The sequence below is a fragment of the Cannabis sativa genome, chromosome 9, assembly GCF_029168945.1.
Source record: "Cannabis sativa cultivar Pink pepper isolate KNU-18-1 chromosome 9, ASM2916894v1, whole genome shotgun sequence".
Taxonomy (NCBI): Eukaryota; Viridiplantae; Streptophyta; class Magnoliopsida; order Rosales; family Cannabaceae; genus Cannabis; species Cannabis sativa.
The window spans coordinates 55,712,701-55,733,109 of record NC_083609.1 but is presented as its reverse complement, the minus strand read 5'-3'; the positions used below and the strand labels follow the sequence as shown (position 1 = coordinate 55,733,109).

Below are 20,409 nucleotides of genomic sequence, written 5' to 3'. Positions count from 1 at the left end.
ATTATGAATTACCATTAAAAATTAATTAATTAAACTTAAATATTTATACTATAATAAATTACTCACAACACTAATAACTATTTAAGTGTTTTTTTTTTTCAAGTGGAAAGACAAACCTTTATTATACTACAAAAGAAGAAAAAGTCTTAATGGAATGTGAATAAATTTGAGGATACATACACAAAATTTACAAATTAGGCACTATATGTAATTTGGGAATTGGATGGTGCATGGTACATATATAATAATTCAGTTCTTTCATGATTAATTTCCCCAAAAGTTGATCTTATCAAAACGTACGACTAAAAAATAATAATAATAATAAAAATACAATATTTATAATTTTTTGCTAAGATATATATATATAATTATATATTATGAATATATGATGAAACTGCTATTTTCAGTAGGGTCAGGTCAGGGAACAATTATATACATCAAACAGTAACATAATATAAAATGAAACTCAGACCACTCAATCCAATTTTTCAATCCAGCAAAAAAAATGGTATAAATAAATGTTTACAACTGTATATATAGCTTCTGTACATATTAGTTCTGATTAAAATTAAATAAATAAATAAAAAAAATTAGGAATACGATCACGTACACGTTTTTTTATTTTATTTTATTTTATCTGCGTACCTACCAAACATAATAAATTAATTAGTGGTGACCACAATATTTTTATTTAAGAAAACTAAATTATATCATATATATATATATATTGTATTTGTACTCTGTTAATTATATAATTTAAAACATGTGATTTCTTTATTTGATAAAACGTATCTAACATTGTACAACATTTAATGTAAATATAGTACATATATTATTAGCTTTTCACTTAAAAGCATTGACTGTCAACTTCCCATGGTTTGTTTTGAGAGATATATGTGTATAATTTGTTGTATATATAGTATTCAATATAACTAGAATAATAAATATATTTATATGGCTATATTCTTATATATATATCATATATTTACACAAATATCTCATTGCTTATTTAATTATATACATCCAAAGCCTATGATAGAGTTTTGAGTTGAGGATTAATTTAGTTACTTATTTCAAATAATAAAAAACTTTTATTAATTAGTGCAATTAAGAAAAAGAAAATCTTCACTAATGTGTTTATTACTATAATAATTATTATATTCCCTACAAAATTAGCTAACCATAATAAACATGTTGGCAAACCTTTCTCTCAAATAATTAAACATATTGATAATACATGTGAGAATTAAAAATTACATATAAGATGCATCACTTATTTCACTGCTAATTAGTTTTAAAAATAAAATCTCATACATCGACATCTTTCCACACACACGTATCTATTATATCTTCTCATTCATTCAGGATTGTATTAGAGCACTCACAATATATAATTAATATAAAATAACTACAAATGTAAAAATATAGCTCAGAGCTAAAAAAAAATTAAATATTAATTAATTTTTTATATTGTAATAGATCTTGTAGTATTGCTTATACTTTGGCTAAATTAACTTGCTTTGACAGCTATAAAATGCGTAGTTTAGTGGTCAAGAAATTCCACTTATATTCAGAACTTATTAATAACGAATCTTATTTTTGAATAAATTTTCGCCTCACTTTTATAGTGCGTTTGTTGTTCTTGATGTTTGGTGGTTGAGAAGGTTTTCTCAAAAAAAGAAAATAATAATAAATAAATAAATAAATGTAGCTACAATACTCTAAATTTTATTGCAGTGTGTTTTGTTAAATTTTGAGTGTAAAATTATATATACATCCAGAATATAATCTATAATATTTTGTTATTTATATATTATTTAAATGATATAAAAAAATATAAAGAATATGATATATGGTGTAATATAAATATATGTAAAATAAAATAAAATTTTAAAGAATTGTTGTTGGGAGTGTTCTTTATGTTTCTATTCCGTTGCCATTTTATGTTAGATGATATGTCTTTTTCTGTTTAAATTTGCTATGACCAAATTTTCCTTTTAAAGAAATCTCATGCATATACATATATATATATATATATTAAAAACGTATACCATATATTATAAATTAAAATTAATAACCTATGATTCTTTGAATGTGGTGGTATGAATTTCAATATATTTGAAGTTAATTGGATGTAGAAGAGGTTGATGAGGTTTTTGTTTTATCCTCTAATATTAATTCTCAAGTTGTTTTTTCTTTTTTTGGTTGAAAGTCTCATATGCAATGTGCTGGGGTTACAATTTACAGATCATAAATGCTAGCTGCCCAACTATATATATATAATTCCAAAATATATATGAAAAAAAAACGTACGTAACCAGCCACTAGATTAATTATTAAATTGTATTAATATAACAATATTATTATTTTGAATCTTATATTTTTTAAAATAATATAAAATAAATTTTAACGTTAAATTTTCATTAATTTTTTTTTTCGTAATACAAACTTAAAACTAATTTCTAGTTAGCTAGATGCAAAAAAAATATAATTTCTTATTATAATGCTCCCAAATCAAATTATTAATATTAAAATAAAAATAAAATTATTATTTAATAAAATAAAAAATATAAAAATAAAATTTCTTTATGCCGATAAACCCTAACCACACAAATATGTGAAGAGATATATCTTAGTTATATATAGATGGTGATATCTATCTATACATATAATTATATACGATCGAGACAGAACAAGAACGTTTCTATAAAATAGTCCAATAAGTTTTTAAATTGTACGTACATACATGTGTCACACGCAAAAATTTTAATATTTATTTTAACATGATTAGTATGTGGTAAATATTATTAATAAATCTAGTATTTCTTAATTACTTGCATCAAATGCTAAATTCAACATGAAATATTTTTATTTGTTCTAAAAGCAATAATATAAAGGAGATTATGTTTTATTAGTTATACATGAAAACTCTATTGAAATTGTGTTTGGTTCAAAAATTGCATTGTTTAGTTAATTTTTAAAAAGAAAAAACTTCAAAGTCTATACTACATATGTATATATTTTTCTATATATGTTTATACATAATATATATGATTTTGTTAATATCATTGAGTAAGATAAAGGTGGTATTTCTTGGTTCTTTTTATTGAAGAGTGCATATATAATAATAACAATAATCGAAATTAGAATAAATTATTAAATACAAAAATTAGAGTGAGTTGGAATAATTTAATCTTTGTTTATTTTACTCAGAATACTTAAATTAATTAAAATTATTATTTTAATTAAATAAATTACAAAATAATTATTATGTGAGATATTGTTTCAAATAATAAAATTCTTTTATTCTTTATTTTTTTTTTAAGAAATTAAGATTATTACCGTTATTGACATTCAGTAGGTGATTGATATGATATAAATATTCTCATTCTTTTTGTTTTATCTCGTCATATTTCTCTTATTCTTTATTTTCAACAAAAAATTACTCATATAAATATTTAAACATATATACACATTTTTAATACTAAAATAATTTTATTTTTAATTACACCCCTAATCTAATAAATAAGCTAAATAGTTCAATATTTAAATCATAGAAAAAAATGACAAAATTAGCTTCTATCAAGTGAATTAAAATTTAGCTATTTTACATTTTTATCTAAATAAATATGGAAAATTTTATAATGTACTCCTTAAAAAAGTTGCATCGATGCACTTCTATTTATTTCGGAGAGAGTTTTAAATCTAATTTTTTTATGGTCGTGTATGTTATAGTTATATAAGACATCATACAAAATTTTGAGAAATTTAAAAAAATTTAATACGTTAAAAATAAGGTTTAAGTAGTTTGTCACACATGTGACACTTTTATTTTATACACGTGTGAAATAAACGGGTTGAATACTATTTTCTATTTTGTAAATTATTCATAATTTCTTAAAATTTACAAGATATGTTAAATAACTATATCATATATACGATTATGAAAAATTTAGATTGAATTTTTTTTTAAGAAGCAGAAAAAATAAGGATTTTATGAAAAGAATAAAATTTATTAAAAATATAACATTTTAATAATATGGAAAAAAAAAATAAAGAAATTGATGGTGTAATGTAAATTGTTTTAGGTGGAATAGAGAAATAGTTAGAGGATAGAGTATAGTAGTATACACACATAGATAAGAAATGCTAAAAGGTAATGTATCAATCGGCAAAATTTGAGTTTATATACATACATTTGGGGTATATTAAAATTTTGAACACAAACTTACAAAAATATAAAAAAAATAAGTATATTTTATATTCATAGCCATTATACCTTTCTTTCTTCTCTTCTTTTCTAATTTTCTCATCAACACTGATGGTGACCCGATAATGTCCCGATACTACCCATTTTTTTTAATGTTTTTGTACATGGAAAAAAATTACATTAAGTGACTATCGGATCACTATCGGAATGTGTCACCTAATAACAATGCTCCACATTTATATAAGTGCTAATTTTAATTTTTTATTTTACACAATGGGTGTTAGTCAATAAAATTAAATATGTTATAGTGATATTTTTTTAAAAAATTAGATGCAGATATTGTTGTAGGAATTTTGTTATACAGTGAGGCCAAACAAACATTAAATAAGGGACCATTAGGCAGGCAATGTACCCGATCCCTAGGCCTGGTGGACTACCCTCTATTCTATTCCCTTCATCAAGGCTAAACTTGTCTTTTCATTCCTTTCTTCCCTAATATTATTATTATTATTATTATTATTATTATTGATGGTGGCCTTTTTGTGATCATGACGACGTTGGCGTATATATTATTATATCACAATTCAATTTATAAACACAGAGAAAAAAAGAAACAAAGGTCAAAGCGAAGCAGTTGTAGTATAGCGTATAGAGGTAATGATTTACAGAGATATATCTATACATATATATCAGAAAATAAATATATATTTTTTCTGTTTGGCAGTGGGAATAGCAGAGGGTGTGTGTTAATGTATTTAAAGGAAAAAAAAAAGAGAGCAGGTATTATCAGAGTCCTTAGGAATTTACAGAGCCTCACACCTTCGTCTTTTCCTTTTCTCGTGATCTTTTCTCTCTCTAAAATCTTCCCTTTCTCTCTCCTCTTTATCTCTGCTTTAAAATTCTTCTTCTTCTTCTTATTCTTTTTGTTCTTTAAAAAACTCTTTCTTCTTACTCTTCATTCACTGCTGCCTACCTATAGCTATATATATATATAGTTATATACTATACCTGAACTTTTCAGACTGTGTTCCCAATAAATTTTTTCAACCCACCTTGGTGTTTTGTGAAGATATTGTTTATTTATACTTAAAGAGGAGATCGTTGAACCAGTAGTTAGTGGGTAAGAAAAACCCATTTCAATTAGAGAAAGAGTATTTTCTTTTTTCATTTTCTGTTTGGGGAGAGAAGGTAAGAAAAAAAAATATGAGTAGTTGTGGAAGAAGTGGTGCTGTAAGACAGTATATAAGATCGAAGGTGCCTCGTCTGAGATGGACTCCTGAGCTTCATCACTGTTTTGTTCATGCAATTGAAAGACTTGGTGGCCATAAAAGTTAGTTCATATACATATATATGTTATAATATACAAGATATATATTATTCAATTACTGTAATTTGATTATATTCTAATTAATTTTAATTTGTGTAGAGGCCACACCAAAGCTTGTTCTTCAATTAATGGATGTTAAAGGACTCACCATTTCACATGTCAAAAGCCATCTCCAGGTTCATCCATTTCTCTTTTAATTTTCGTAAAAATATTTAATAATTATAATTGATTTTTACTCTTTTTGTCTTTGTTCGCTTTCTTTAATCATATTTTTATTTTTGGGGTTTTTCTTCTTTTGTTTAAATCAGATGTATAGAAGCATGAGAGGCGATCTGGTTAAACAAGGTAATATATATAATTTTCTTATAAAGACCTAGAGAGCTATATGATACATACATCTATATATATAGACTGGATATACCTATTATATATATGTACTTTCCATTAAGGTGCTGCAAAGCTAAAAATTTAAATCGTATGACCTTTCCCATCTTTGCATATATAAACTTGGCTTCATTTATTTATTATTATTGGTTCATTTTTGAAATAATATTTACACTATGCCAAAATTGGGTGAGAGAAAAAGATCAAATATCTCTATTCAAATCTTCTAATATTAGCATTATTATGATGAAAACCACATCCTCAGTCACATCCATCTTTATTATTTATTTATTATTATTATTAATTAGTTTCTTAAATGTTTTTTCTTCTATTTTTACTACCAAATTTTGTATTATATTCTGATTGTTTTTTTGTTTTGTTTTGGGGTATATATTCAGACAGAACTAGTTCCAACCATTTTCAAAGATCAAGACAAAATTTCAACGAGGAATATGAACACAACCGTAGAATAATAATAGATCATCATGATGAAAATGATGTTGTTGATGATGATGATGAAGATGAAGATAATCAATATGAATTTGAATATGATGATGATGAAGATGATCAACTAATAAACAACAATGTGGGTTTTTTAAACTCATCTTCCAAACGCATTAGAGAATCAGATTCTAATCACTCCATTTACACTTCTCTCCCTTCAAAAAGGTAAAAAAAGAAAAGAAAAAACTTCATCTTTTACTTTTTTTGTTTTTAATTTTCTTCTCCTTTTCAAGATTTCCCTTTTTAATATATGCTAGAAAAAAACAAAAAAGTGATATGAAAAAAGTCCATATTCCTTTTTACTTATTTTATTATTTTAGTACTTTTTGGTTTTGATTTTTATTTTCTTTTATTTATAAATAGAGCAAGAAGTTCTTCAAGGGTGCAATGTAACAGGAAGAGAATAATATCATCAACAAGTAATGAGAGAGTGAGGAATCCGTACTATTTTGATGATTATAATAGTAAGTTGTTGGGTTTGGGTTTGGGTTGTCATGATCATCATCATCATCAACCTCAGCTTCAGCCTCATCAGCCTCAGCAGCAGTTGTTTAAGGGAATAATAAAAGAGACTCATTCCTCACCACCTTTCTCACTGCCACACAGTCTTTACAACCTCAATCCTTTCAAATATGCAGTCCAAGAATCTGATTTCTTTAAGGTACAACTTTTTTTTTCCTTATTATACATACATATATACATATACATGTTTTTGTCTTCAAATGGATTTTTGGGTTTTCCTAGTTTTAATCTGACCATTTATATATATGGTGAAAAATGAGTACATATGTTTATATATATATATATATAAATAAATGGTCGATCTTGTGAATTGTGACAATAATGAAGTATAATGTGTATCTTTGGCGTTAAGTTATTATTGTTCTCAATTATTCATCAAATTCCCTTTTGATTTTGATTTTACTTTTTATTATTATTCACTTAAAAGAGAAAACTTTACAAGATTCATTAAACGTGTTAATAAGACTATAGTAGTGTAAAAATATGTACTAATAATAATGGGTAATAATCCTATGTGACTGACTATTTTTCTTCTTCTAGTGTTTTTTTTTCTTTCTTTTTAATGTTATAATTTTTTCTTGGGTTTAGCAATATTTCTCTACAAACAAATATTAATACTATAGTATACTACATTCCTAGAAAATGGTTGGCTTGCTTGCACAGTTGATTCTCTGAAAACCTTTTCATTATATTCTTTGTGGTCCTTCACTTGTTATTACACTTACTATACACTCTTGTAGGGGACCTGTAATAACCTTCTCTCTCTATATATATATATATATCCTTTATTTATACATGGCTGGCCAAATTGGAATTTCACACAAGTCCCTTTAATTTATGAGTCTCTCTCTCTCTCTCTTACCAAATAGTACGTAATTGGATGAATAGTCTTTGGTTAGAGACAAATTTGAACGATTTTTCTCTTTTGTAGACTTTGCAGTAGTAGCTCTTAGCTTAGTACGTAAATTCAATTATATTTACTGGGCCCCGCCCATACCAATACCCATTTTTTCCTTCTTTTCTAACAAATCCAGCGTCCATTTTGGTAGTCCATACGTACTTTTATGTCATTATATAGATGCCTATTTCACATGTTTTCATTAAATAAATATTATTTAAGATACGAGCAAACACTATAAAAATCATTAACTTTTAGCTACAATATAATTTATTGTCAAAAAATATTTTTAGTCACAATAAAAAAATTATTTGGAATTAATTATAAGGTTATATATATACCATCGTATGGTGTGTTGGGCAAAGAGCAAAGTAGCAATTCTCTTCGAATTTGCATTTGTATTTATGTAATTTTTTATATACTTATTAAATTAAAAAATATAAAATAAACTTGTTATATATTTTTGTAGGCTAACAAGCTAGTGGATCGAAGTTATGAACCAAAACGACCGTGTAAAGAAGAGAAAACGACAATGACAACGGCATTGCAGGTGGATCGTGACCCCGAGGCCAGAGGCTTTGGGTTGTCACTTTCACTCCCGTTGCACCACCACCGCCACCATCTCTCGTCGAACAAGAGCAACGCTTCTTCGATGAGCGAGATTAGCGAGGCGATAACGTCATCTTACAACACCACTACTACTACCAACAACAACAACACTATGTCTGCTTACAAAGACTGCTCTAGCTCATCTTCGGCCAAACACAATCGTCTTAATTTGGATCTTTCTATTGCTCTTTGTGGCAATTAATATTAGTTAATTAATTAATTAACAGTGGTTGATGATCATATTTGTAAAATCTTCATGTTTTAATTAGGCCACATATATAAATAGTCTGTCATCTATAATATCACTACATCTAGATTTAATTAGTTCAATCCTTTTTGTTTCTTTTAATTAATTAGTTAATTAGTTTCGGAGTTATGTCCTATATATATCTAAATTCACAAATTAATTGAGCCTTAGTGTTTGTCTGAGTTAGTATATTATATGTTTCTATAGACTTAAAAATAGTATATAGATTTATTATTTTTATATACAAGAAATTTAACAATAGCTTTTCCCGAATCCAACTTAAAATGCATGCATGCATATTCATTAATTACTTGAAGAAACATTATTGGTCTCAATTTTTATCTTTTTATCTTATTATATGCTTTTTTGTATTTTAATAATTAATCAATATGTTCACTGAATTTAAACTGAAAATATTGATTTAATTATGTTAGCTAGGGTGCCTAGATCATGTTGTCATGATAATCCCTTAATTATTAATCAATATTCGTGGATAATTAAATTTGCTCATAAGAAATATTCATCGATAAATAATACAGCATATATATTTATACTTTTATTATCAACTTATAAATTTTTTTATAAACTACATTTTTTAAGTCATAAAAATATAATTTAAAAATATTATAAATTATTTTTATTAAATACATATAAACTTATAATATTAAAAAATTATAATTAAAAATAAATAAAAAATAAAATTTTTATATAATATAATTTTTTTATATATTTATGATTATAATGATTTAGATTATATAACATTATTGTTTGTAGAATTTTAACAACTCACAATATTTTAAAATTTATAATTTATTAAGTACTTAGCTCAATTTTTTTTTTCCACAATTTACAGTGATTTTTTCTCATAATTACAGTTGTTTTTCTCTTTCTCTCTCTATTATATCCTTTTAATGATTTTGATCTGAAAAAATAATGCTTGATCAAAAGACCATTTTAATATATGCATTCTTGTTCATAAATCTCATACATGTAAAAAGACCAATATAATTTGGAAGCTGGATTGGCCAGAACACAATAGTATGGATTAATTATTTGTCTTTCCAATGTAGAATATTATATAACAACATTTAACATAAAGAAAACAAAAAGCTGTCAAGTTATTATATAGCTGTGGAACCCTAAACACTACTTATAGTTGGATTGGAATAATATGATACTGAAGCAGGAAAGTAATATACATCCATGTATATATATAGCTAAGCTATATAGACACACCTATATATACTTTTACAAATCAAATGACTAAAAGTCTTCATGTTGTCGAGTGTATAGGTTCAGTTCAGTGTTACAATATTCGACTAGGGACACTGAATTTCTTTTATTGGTATCTTTTCTAATTACTTGTTTTCAAATTACTTCTTTTCTTGCATTTCAAAAAAAAATATTACTTTTTTTGTTTTCTCTTATTACAGCTATATATACTTGAACATTTTTTGATAATAATAATAAAAAAAATCAAATCCAGAATCGGGAAAAGATCTCCAAAATTAATACAAATATTAAAAAAAAAAACTTCATCAAATATATATATTATATATCGAAGACAGTGATATTAATAAAATTCCCTAGCAATATTTAAAGTTGTGGTTATATTGTTAGTTGAAATTTGAGTTATGAGATTTATTGTTGTGATTTTTTTTTTTTGGTTTCAAAATAGATGAAGTTAATTATGAACACATATAGCTATATATAGAGATGTAAGAATAGGCCTGCTAATTCAGTAAATGGCATAGTAAGTCCCATCTTCATCCCATAATTTGTATGGATAGGAGACCTAATTTAATTCACTCATCACTACTACCACTCTCCAATCTAAATAATATACACAAAAATTTGTATAATTTTTATAGTGATGCTTTTGTAATATTTTTTAATTAAGAAAAGTAGAAATCTAAAAAAATATTTTTAATTTTTAATTAAAAATTAAAATTTTAAAAATAAAATAAAAATTATTTTTACAATTTTTTAATTAATATTTTAAATTTTGACTTCAACTTGGACCTTGGGACACAAATTACAGGCCCGGCCTCAGTTCTTAAACTCGATTTGAATATTGAGTAATTTCTTAATCTGAAACCAATAATGGTTGTTAATTTTGAATGCCAAATACTTCAATTTTTTTCATCTATCATTATTTGAAGTCCTTTTATTTTATGTTTTTGCAAGCAATAACCAAAATCATTAAAAATTAAATAATGTTGTACAGGTTAAAAGACTATACATTTTTTAAAAAAAAATAGACAATTTTTAACCAAACAAATTATTTATTGAGTATGAACAACTAATCTATATCCCTTTATGATTGTTCTAGTTTGGGTAAAAATCATATTCCTAATTGGTTTTTGGTTTTCTCAGTATCCTAATTTTGGCAACAAAAAACTAAAGCAATAAGAACGAATTTTGCAATTTTCGACACAATAATTTGTAAGGCAAAAATATCTCTGATTTGATTTCATTGTTTAAACTTAAAACTTCAAAACACAGAGGTTTTGAAGAAGTAAAGAATATTACAAATCAGAATTATTCTACAACAAGGAGCTAGGCAGAAAGATAACCTATCCATGGCTCTAGCCGAAAAATTAACCGAGCACCGACCATTCCAACTTGAAAGGGAGATAATTTACCAGGGTCCTATGGCTATGCCTACTGAAAGAGTACAGAACAAACAACATGATTAGTAGACTGGGATATGACTGGAAATAAAGAAAAGACAAAAAAATCTTAAACCAAATTCAACTAGTTTGAATAATGTCCTAAAACACATTGGATATAGGGAATAACATATTTAACACATTACTTAACTTGAACACAACAATCTCATGCTTAATGCTTTGCACCCTTTGGTTTGACATTTGAAACCAGAGCCTTTATACACAGCCGTGGTTTTGTGCTGACTAGATTTTGTGGGAGAACTGATACAGCAACGACTAATGATCCGTTCGGTACCCTAGAGAGGGGAAGTAGTTCCACAAGTACAGAAAGCTGTGTATTTGGGCATTGCAAGTCAGTATAAGCAAGCACAAAACTAATAACCATAAATATATATTAAGTTTTCACCTCTGGAGACCGAAGATCCACTACTGAATCTGGCACAACTTCTTTAACTGCAGCAGCCACTACTGAAAAGCAGTTGTTACGATCCAACAAGTTAGACCCGGTTGAGATATTTGAAGTATCTTTCGGAACCTTCATCTCTGCCTCTTCAGTTCCTCTTCTGTTGAATCCAACTGCAAACTACGAGATAGAGATAATGAATTGATATTAAGTGAAATAAAGAAACACAGCATGAATATCTGTTTTTCTGTGAGGGTGGGAAAGGTTTCGTGTTCAGATCTCAGTTTGAATTGTACCATTCATAATTTGTTAAGTTTCATGACAAAACTTACGATATGACCAGGATGCTGAAACAACTTTCAAGAATAAATAAACCGAATGAAAAATTGGTTGGACACTAGAGAATTTTTGCAAGACATTAAGACAAGTATGAATTTCTAAGATATCAGACATGAAACTAAGTTTAAGCCCGGAAAGATAGGCTAGCACAGCAAAGTAGGCAAATAAAGCACACAGCATAAACAAAAGAGTTACAACAGAGAGGCGAATACATGACCTACACATGATGACTTATACTTCTCACTCTAGCAAGTACCATAACCATATGCATATTCAATTTATCTAAATTAATGCACTGAAATTTCTACCTTTAAAGGCTTTGCCAATTTCTTTTGTTTATCGCTCACGAAATCAAGAACAAGCTTTGATACAAGTGTATGTAGTTCCTTCTCATTCAAACTACAAGTAGCTTGGATAGGAAATATGCGACGGCACCACCTGAACCATGTTAAATACAATCCTTAGAGGGTTGTCAATGAAAGATGAAACAGAAATGAAAAGCTTCTGAAGAACTGTCGAAAAGTTGACTAGGAGTTTGATGCTCTTGAAGTTTTCATTTGCATTCTCATACAAGTACCCATTTGGAGATGCTAAGAGAATGTTTATTGACATTGACAAACAAACCTGATACCATCAGTCATATAAGATGAAAACTTATTGGGTTTCTCACAATTTCTTTCTTCTAACATTCCTACGATGCATCTGCAAACTTAGTAAGCTTTTCAATCCTAAGTCATTATGATAACATTTCAATATTGTCAAACTGAAATCTTGCTCTCAAAGCCTAAACTGCACCCTTAGTCCTTGAATCTTATATACATTGCCTATATTTCTCCTATATTAGGGTTGAGAAAGCATGCATATGAACAAACTTCACCAAAACCACTTTTTTGTGTGTGAATAGGGAATCAAAACAACGTCACAAACATTACATCTACAATACATTGAATTATCACATACACTACACTGAGCTTGTCAAGTGCTGAAATCTCACCATCATTGCAATAAAATTACATCGTCAACATTACATTACATGAAAACAATAGTTCCCTTTTATGAGTTAACATCACTAAAACTAAAGAGCCTACATCTTATATATTATACAGCATAATGTTGTTTTTTCTTTCTAATATTATCACACCGATATTTGGTAAAGTTCATGAAATAGCCTACAAGTAGTTGTTGATCAACCAGTGACTTCACTTAATATCAGAGAGAACAGGCCAAATTATTGAGAAAATTGAGACTAGATGGCAACAGGCAGATCTGATGTTTGACATTAGATGATAAAACGATAAAGAAAACAGAACAGCTGGGTATTCAAGAGACCCAGTACTCTCCAAGAGCCGAGGCCCACTTATATAAATTCCCTTCATGCTCTCCTTGTACCCTCATACTATACTAACCCATTCATGCTCGATCACAGCCCTCTCTCATCAAAGTGACTCATACACCCCCATTATTTACTAAATTCTACACATATGCGATCTAACATGATTTTATTTATTTTCCCCGAAATTCGTTTACTCTATAAATTTTAACATGACATCCAAGCATTTTAATTCTTTTGTAATGAAATTTTATTATGAGAGAAGACATGCTACTGAAATGGAGGAAATATGTGACCTCCATATAGATCATGAGTTACAATTGAAAACACGTGAAAAGAAAACTAAAAAGACTCACTACTTACTCGGGTGAACTAGAGCTTGCATATTCCCGAGACTCAATAATATTAGACACAATTTGTACAGGATCAAAAGAAGTGCCTTTGGTGAAGGTAAATAGAAGCAAACCGCTCCCTGTCAGCTTAACTAGTGAAAGAACATGATTGCTCTCTTCAATTGTATCATTCTTTGTGGATAACACAGAGCCACCTTTAATTGTAAGAGACACATTAGGTATTTTACAGAATTGGAAAGAAAAAGAAAAAGAAAAAAAAAAGAGTTAAATGCTAAAACTTGGAAGGCATCTGATCCAAGCCCCAACAAAATTCATGTACTATCTGCCAGAAATTACCAGATTTGTCCTCGGAAAGATTAATCGCATCTTTGTTTTCCTCATCATTGACATGTTCATTATCTAGTTCCTCTGCACATGTTTTCCTTTTCTTAGAATTAGAAGCTTCATCAGACGCGGAGCTATTGGAATTTTTATTACTGCTACCAGTAAAATACTGCAACATATAAATATAGAAACAGAAGGCCAAACATATTAATAGCAGAAATATAGCAAATCAACTTTTTATGCAGTTGAGACCTTTATGAACATACAATATATCTTTTCAAAAAAATAAGAAAGAATTAGAATGCATTTTCATCGACAAGTTCAACTAATAGATTTATGAGTGTTCAAATGGGAATGTCCTTTCTTACACAAAAACATAACACCATCCATCCCAGAGATGAATAAGGGCTATAAATATATAGAGTATTATAGACCCAAGAGGAATGTGATTGCAGCAAAAACTATAACAAGACTTAAAATTAAGAACTGGTTTTCGTAGTCTAAATTACAATAGGGTGTGAAAAATGAGAGAGCATAAACCATTTTCCTCTTAGCAAAGTTAATAGCCACTTAGGGTGCATTTGGTTGGTAGTAATGGAGTGAAAAAGAATCAAATTTCATTACATTCTTTTGTTTGGTTGCATGTTGAAGCACTAGAATGTCATTCCAATAGAATGATTTTTTCCACTATTTTTGTGGAAAGGCCATTCTAAAGCAAGATGAAATTTTTAAATTTTTATATCTACTTTTATATGCATATTAAATTTATTTCAATTTTCATTTCTATTCTCATTCCTATTCTTATCTTTTCAACCAAATGTAGCCTTAGTTTCAGAAGATACAGAATTCAATAAAGAGAAACTAACACAAATAGTGTTCTGAATGAAAAACTAACCTTCCCAAGGATAGACATTGCTTCTTTCGTTGCGCTTTTCTCCCTCTCTACCAAAAACCAAGAAAAAATTAAAAAGTTTATAACTTGAATATAAAAAAACTCAGCATGTAAATCATAGAACCAAAATAAAAAAACAGATTCAAATTTTTGCATCAAACCATTTTCAACAACGAATTACATTGAACACAACTTATAAGCTAGAATTTCACAGTCCCAATAGTAAAATACTACTTCTTGATTCTACAGACCCAGTTGAGATTAGTTCAACTTCAACAGATTTCAAGCAAATCCCAGTTCCCAATTAATCATAATTTGAATAATTACATGAGAAAGAAAAACACTGACTGATAGTGCAGGTGATGAGGAAGCCAGTATGAGAGTATTGAAGAAGAGAAGAAGGAGCGTTATAGTCGAAACGAGGTAAGTTTATGACTCCTCCGTGCTGCTCCCATGGCTTCAAAGTTGAGGGATTGGAGCTCAAATCCTTAGTCTCAGTTTCGTTTTTTGCGGGCTGTGTTTCCTTTGTTTCGTCAGCCATGAAGAATGGAGATTGAAGATTAAAGGTTGAAGATTGAGGATTGAAGAAGATTGAAGATTGAAGAAGCAGTTGCCTTGCTTCCGTTGGACTGTGATTATCAAAATGAGAGTGTTTGAGAACTTCAAATCAAAACCCTTGAAGATGAAACCACTTAAACCCTTTCTTCAAAAGAAAGTCTTTTATTATTTCATTTTATTTTCTTTCTACTCCTTAAACTATACATATTTTGATTAATTAATCCTCCAAATTTTATTTTGATAAATTGGTACCTCTTTATATATAAATATTTGACAACATTAGAGACTAATTTGAAGTTTAAAAAAAAAAAAAAAAAAAAAAAAAAAAAAACTGAAAACCAACTTGGAAAATTTGTGTGTATTTTGTCTCATATTATTCGCGTGTGAATAATTAATGTGTTTGTATTACACTTAATAATTATTAAACTTTAACCTTGTTCCCTTTCAAAATTCATAAGAATTAGAGTGTCTTTAATGGTGCACTATCTCACTAAATTAGTGTGAAATCTTTCACATAATTTCACTTTAAGAATATACTAAATTTTACATTAAATTGGTATGCACCAAATTTTACACAATTTTTAAGACCATCTCCAATGATTACACCAATTTAGACTCATTTGTAACATTCTTGTGAGTCGGATTGGACCCCATTCACTGATCCTACACCTACGGGTGTAGAGAACTTCATCGTGAGGTAGTAGATTGACGTCACAATCTTCATTTCCTTTAAGATTGGGAAACCAATCACCGCGTTGTACGCTGAATATTGATCAATCACTGCGAAGTTCGCCATAGACTTCGTTGTTACAGGTGCTTCACCAAGCGTTATAGGCAACCTGATCATTCCTTTCAACTCAATTGTATCTCCAGTGAACATGTACATGCTCAAGGTTATCGGCTTCAAATCTTTCTCGTGTAGTCCCATCTACTTAAATGCCTACAGATTCAAAAGGTTGATGGAACTACCATTATTCATGAGAACGCGATGTACATTATCACCTCCAATGTTTGCGACTAAAACTAATTCATCTTTGTGGGGGTGTTGTACCCATCTTGCATTACTTTCCATAAAAGTGACATCATCACTCTCCTTTTTGAACAACTTTGTTGGTCTATCACTCAAGTTGTTCACGTTGGTCAGTGGTTTCTCTTTGGCTTCCTTTGCATATCGGTCTTGAGCTTTCTTCAAGTCTCCACCTGTTGGGTTTTGTGCCCTAAATAAAACCCTTTACAATCTGATTAGTTATCAATATAAGAAATTTGAAGTGATTTATGTTTGCATGAATTTTACATGTTAATGGTTTAATATGTTTATTACATTTACACACAAAATCAGTTAAGTCCAGATCATATGTTTATTCACAATTACAGTATCGTCAACACAATGGAATGTGATTGTGATAATATGAATCAAAAGACTAAGTCCCTTTTTGTAAAGAGCGCATATGATAAATACCTTGTATTATTAAATAATTAAGGTTTATGTATGAGATTAATTAATAATTATGAAATGCATATTTTGGAATATATTTAATGTATCATATATGTTGTTATGCTATTTTATGTCTAATTACCCAATTTCTGTGATTGTGTTCGGAAGCTGTGGAAAGCGACGTTGGGCCTTTAGAGAGTCGTAGTTTATATTGTATAGTATGTTATCGAAGTATCATTGTTAGGTTTTAGCGGTATTGGAATTTTCGGGATTTGGAAATGACTAGTTTACCCTTGGTAGTTAATATTTATTTTTAATTTAGTTAGGGGTAAATAGGTCTTTCCTTGTTTTTTTTATTATTTGGATTTTAGTGGCTTTTGGGGGCTGAATATATATCTTTTTAGTAAAATATTATGTTTAATTTTATTTAATATAAAGGATAAGATAAAATCAAGAAAAAGAAAAATTAGACAAAAAGCAACCTAGAAATTTCTAAGTCTTCCTCTCCCTCTCTTTCGAACCCCAAGGAACCAGCTGAGAATCCAATTCTTTCCAAAGCAATTTTGTGTAATTCTAGTTGATTTGTGAAGCTTCAACTCAAGGTATTTCACCCTAGCTTTCTTTCCCTTTAATTTCTTTGTTTGTTTTTATTAGTTTTGATGCAAGGGTTGGGTTTTTGGTACTGTGGTGTTGAGGATTGTTTATTTGCGATTGTTAAATCTAGTTTAGGTTTCTAATGATTGTTCTAAGCTTTAATGGTAGGTGTTGTATGATTTATGCAAGATTGGAGGTTTGAATGTTCATCTTGAGTCTCCAATGGTGTTTTTAAGTTTTGAGTTGATTATGGTGTTTTATTGCTTGGTTTGAATTTATTAAGGTATAGGCAGGTGTTCTGGAAAGTTTTGAAGAGTTTGGGCTTGGTTTGAATTGAAGGGGATCAAATTGTTGTTCCCAGCTTAGAACCGGTCGACCGGTTCTGAGAAGCCTCGTGCAACCGGTCGACCGGTTGGTACCCAGGAACTGGGGTTCTGGTTGGGAACCGGCCTGCCGGTTGGGGCTTTTTCCCGAGCCCTAGTTTTTCCCATTTTCAAGTAATTTAGGGTATTGGCATCCTATTTATCGATAGGGTTAAGCTTAGTTTCTATTTTAAATCCCCGATAAGTGTTTTAGCGAGTCTCTCATCAGATTTTGAACATTATGGTTTAGGGCCCTGTAAAACGTCAAGCTGCACTTCCACTCAGGCTGACCGACACACTTGAGCACGGAACGAGGTAAGATAGCGTGAGAATATATATAAGACTATATGCTTGTTTACATATTGCACTACTAGCACTAGTTTAAATGTGATTTATAGAGTGTTAGTATAGTGTTGTTTATAATTGCGGTTACGGTGTTACCAACACGAGTACCAAGGGTACGTCGTGTTCGTGGTACAACACTTAGTAATTCCCAGGAGTACAGTTAGGGCTCTACCAACACAAGTACAGATTTTGGTACTTTAGTGCATTTGGTATAGTAGTCGTACTTCCCTTAAGAACGTTCTTAACCATTTGGTGAGCTTCGTTGTTAAGCTCAGGGCAGCTTAATCATTAAGCTGACATTGCATTACTTTTATATATTTCTTGCATATCTTACTGAGTCTGTTGACTCATCAGTTTGCTACCTTGTGTAGGTAAAGGAAAAGCAAAGCTAGAGGAACAGTGAGGCAGAACTCGGCATGATTGTACATATCGCGGCAGTGCAACCTGGAGGGTTTCGATTTCTTAGTATTTTGGAGTCTGTATTTTGAGGATGCTTGTCCGCTAAACTTTTAAAAAAAAATATATGTGCATAGTAGTAAAGTACTTTTAACTTGTATTTTGATACTCGGGATCCCGATCCATATGGTTATTAATATATAAATTATTAAAAATTAATTTTCGAGTTTATTATTTTAAAATACGGGCATTACACTGTTTCATCAGTGTTTTGGATTTACACTAATGTGATAATTAGCGATGATGTGTACTTACACTTGGAGTAAGTGTTATGTTCTTTCCAGGACATTAGTAAAGTATACTAGTTTCGAATGTATGGAGTATACATTGGACTGGACCGATATTGCAACTTAGTTAAGATATTATAAACTTACAGTCATATCTTTCCAAGTCAATATCAGTAGTTGATCTTAAGATTAAAAGAATCTAAATCCTGATATGCTTAGGCTCAACTCAGGATTACTATTCATGTTCTTTGATTTATTAGTTAAGCCTACTTTTGGGTCAGGGTGATACGTATATTTTGGGAACATGATAGTATGATTTAGTGGGAGTGCTGAACATAAATATGGAATCTATAGCTTCCACTGGTGTATAGAAGTCAAGTGATGATTCCCTTCGAGCTTAGCTAAATAGAAGTAAATGGATGAGCTCTTATTTAAGTGACTAATTCTTAGATCACTAAACATCATTTACAGGTAGCTAAGTGTTTTAAGGGGCAAAATATGTTGAGGGGTGAGAACGGTAAAATTATCCCATCTCGATGTAAATCATCTATATAGAGGATCTTTGATCACAATAAGATTATAACAATGGTTAAATGAGATAGCATATCTATATCGTGGAACATATAATATGCTCTATATAATTCTGAGAGTGCAATTCTAAGTTCTAAGAGTGGATTCAACGAAGAATTAATAAGTAGGGATTTACTTAGTAAATTCGGTTCACTTATTGGAAGCTCAGCATATAGATCCATGGTCCCCATTCTAGTTGAGACTATACTGCTTGTAAGACTCAATAATTGATTTGTGATTAATCAATTATAATTCTAAAGTTAGACTATGTCTAATTTGTGAATTTTCACTAAGCAGGGGTGAAATTGTAAAGAAAAGAGATTCTAGGTTTATTTATTAATTAATAGACTTTATATGTCTAATTAATAATTAAATTAAATGACAATATTATTTAATAATCTATTTTAGTTATTAAATAATTAGTTTTGGCATTTAAAAGGTTAGAATTAGAAAATTGGCGTTTTTGAGAAAATAGAAATAAAAATTGTGAAAACTGCAAAATCCAAGTAAGGCCCATTAACACCTATGGCCGGCCACTTGGATAGCTTTTTTCAATTGATATTTTCATTATTTTAATGCCAAATAATTACTAACCTAAACCTAGTAGTTGCCTATAAATAGAAAGTGATGGCTCAGTCAAATCATAAGTTTTTAATAACCTTTTCTTTCAGAAAATTATTTTTTCAGAAAACTGAGCCTTCCCTCTCTCTCTATAGCCGAACCAACCCTCTCTCTTTTTCTCTTCATAAATTTCGAAACCCTCAGTGATAGAGTAGTGCCCACACACAGCAAGTGGTACCTCAATCATAGATTGGAAGACTGTGAAGGATCACACACAAAGAGAAGGA

At 29.1% G+C, this 20,409-nt stretch overlaps 2 protein-coding genes across 3 annotated transcripts; one reads left to right on the top strand and one right to left on the bottom strand.

Moving 5' to 3' along the window:
- The first annotated feature begins 4,803 nt into the window (after positions 1 to 4,803).
- LOC115721924 (uncharacterized) lies at positions 4,804 to 8,869 on the top strand. The gene is made up of 6 exons (XM_030651030.2): positions 4,804 to 5,540; positions 5,637 to 5,713; positions 5,846 to 5,882; positions 6,320 to 6,590; positions 6,789 to 7,086; positions 8,315 to 8,869. The coding sequence occupies exons 1-6, from the start codon at positions 5,414 to 5,416 to the stop codon at positions 8,654 to 8,656; spliced, it is 1,152 nt and encodes a 383-aa protein (XP_030506890.2). The 5' UTR covers positions 4,804 to 5,413; the 3' UTR covers positions 8,657 to 8,869.
- Positions 8,870 to 10,893: 2,024 nt separating this feature from the next.
- LOC115721713 (uncharacterized) lies at positions 10,894 to 15,726 on the bottom strand. Of its 2 annotated transcripts, XR_004012655.2 has the most exons (9): positions 15,363 to 15,726; positions 15,018 to 15,064; positions 14,135 to 14,291; positions 13,809 to 13,992; positions 12,424 to 12,553; positions 11,780 to 11,956; positions 11,525 to 11,704; positions 11,278 to 11,368; positions 10,894 to 11,029 (listed from the first exon to the last, which is right to left on the bottom strand). XR_004012655.2 is itself a non-coding variant. In XM_030650783.2 (8 exons), exons 1-7 carry the CDS (start codon positions 15,553 to 15,555, stop codon positions 11,546 to 11,548), a joined length of 1,047 nt encoding a protein of 348 aa, XP_030506643.2. In that variant the 5' UTR covers positions 15,556 to 15,726; the 3' UTR covers positions 11,144 to 11,368; positions 11,525 to 11,545. The 2 variants fall into 2 exon arrangements, 1 of the variants encoding a protein (XP_030506643.2); XM_030650783.2 differs by lacking the exon at positions 10,894 to 11,029 and having other exon boundaries at positions 11,144 to 11,368.
- Positions 15,727 to 20,409: the final 4,683 nt, after the last annotated feature.

Coding starts and splice junctions, on each gene's coding strand:
- LOC115721713 (XM_030650783.2), bottom strand. CDS start 15,555: ATGGCTGACGAAACAAAGGAAACACAGCCCGCAAAAAACGAAACTGAG. Junction 15,065..15,362: donor CCTCATCACCTGCACTATCA/GTCAGTGTTTTT, acceptor GGTTTTTGGTAG/AGAGGGAGAAAAGCGCAACG. Junction 11,957..12,423: donor AATTGGCAAAGCCTTTAAAG/GTAGAAATTTCA, acceptor TCTATCTCGTAG/TTTGCAGTTGGATTCAACAG.
- LOC115721924 (XM_030651030.2), top strand. CDS start 5,414: ATGAGTAGTTGTGGAAGAAGTGGTGCTGTAAGACAGTATATAAGATCG. Junction 5,541..5,636: donor AAGACTTGGTGGCCATAAAA/GTTAGTTCATAT, acceptor TAATTTGTGTAG/AGGCCACACCAAAGCTTGTT. Junction 5,883..6,319: donor AGGCGATCTGGTTAAACAAG/GTAATATATATA, acceptor GTATATATTCAG/ACAGAACTAGTTCCAACCAT.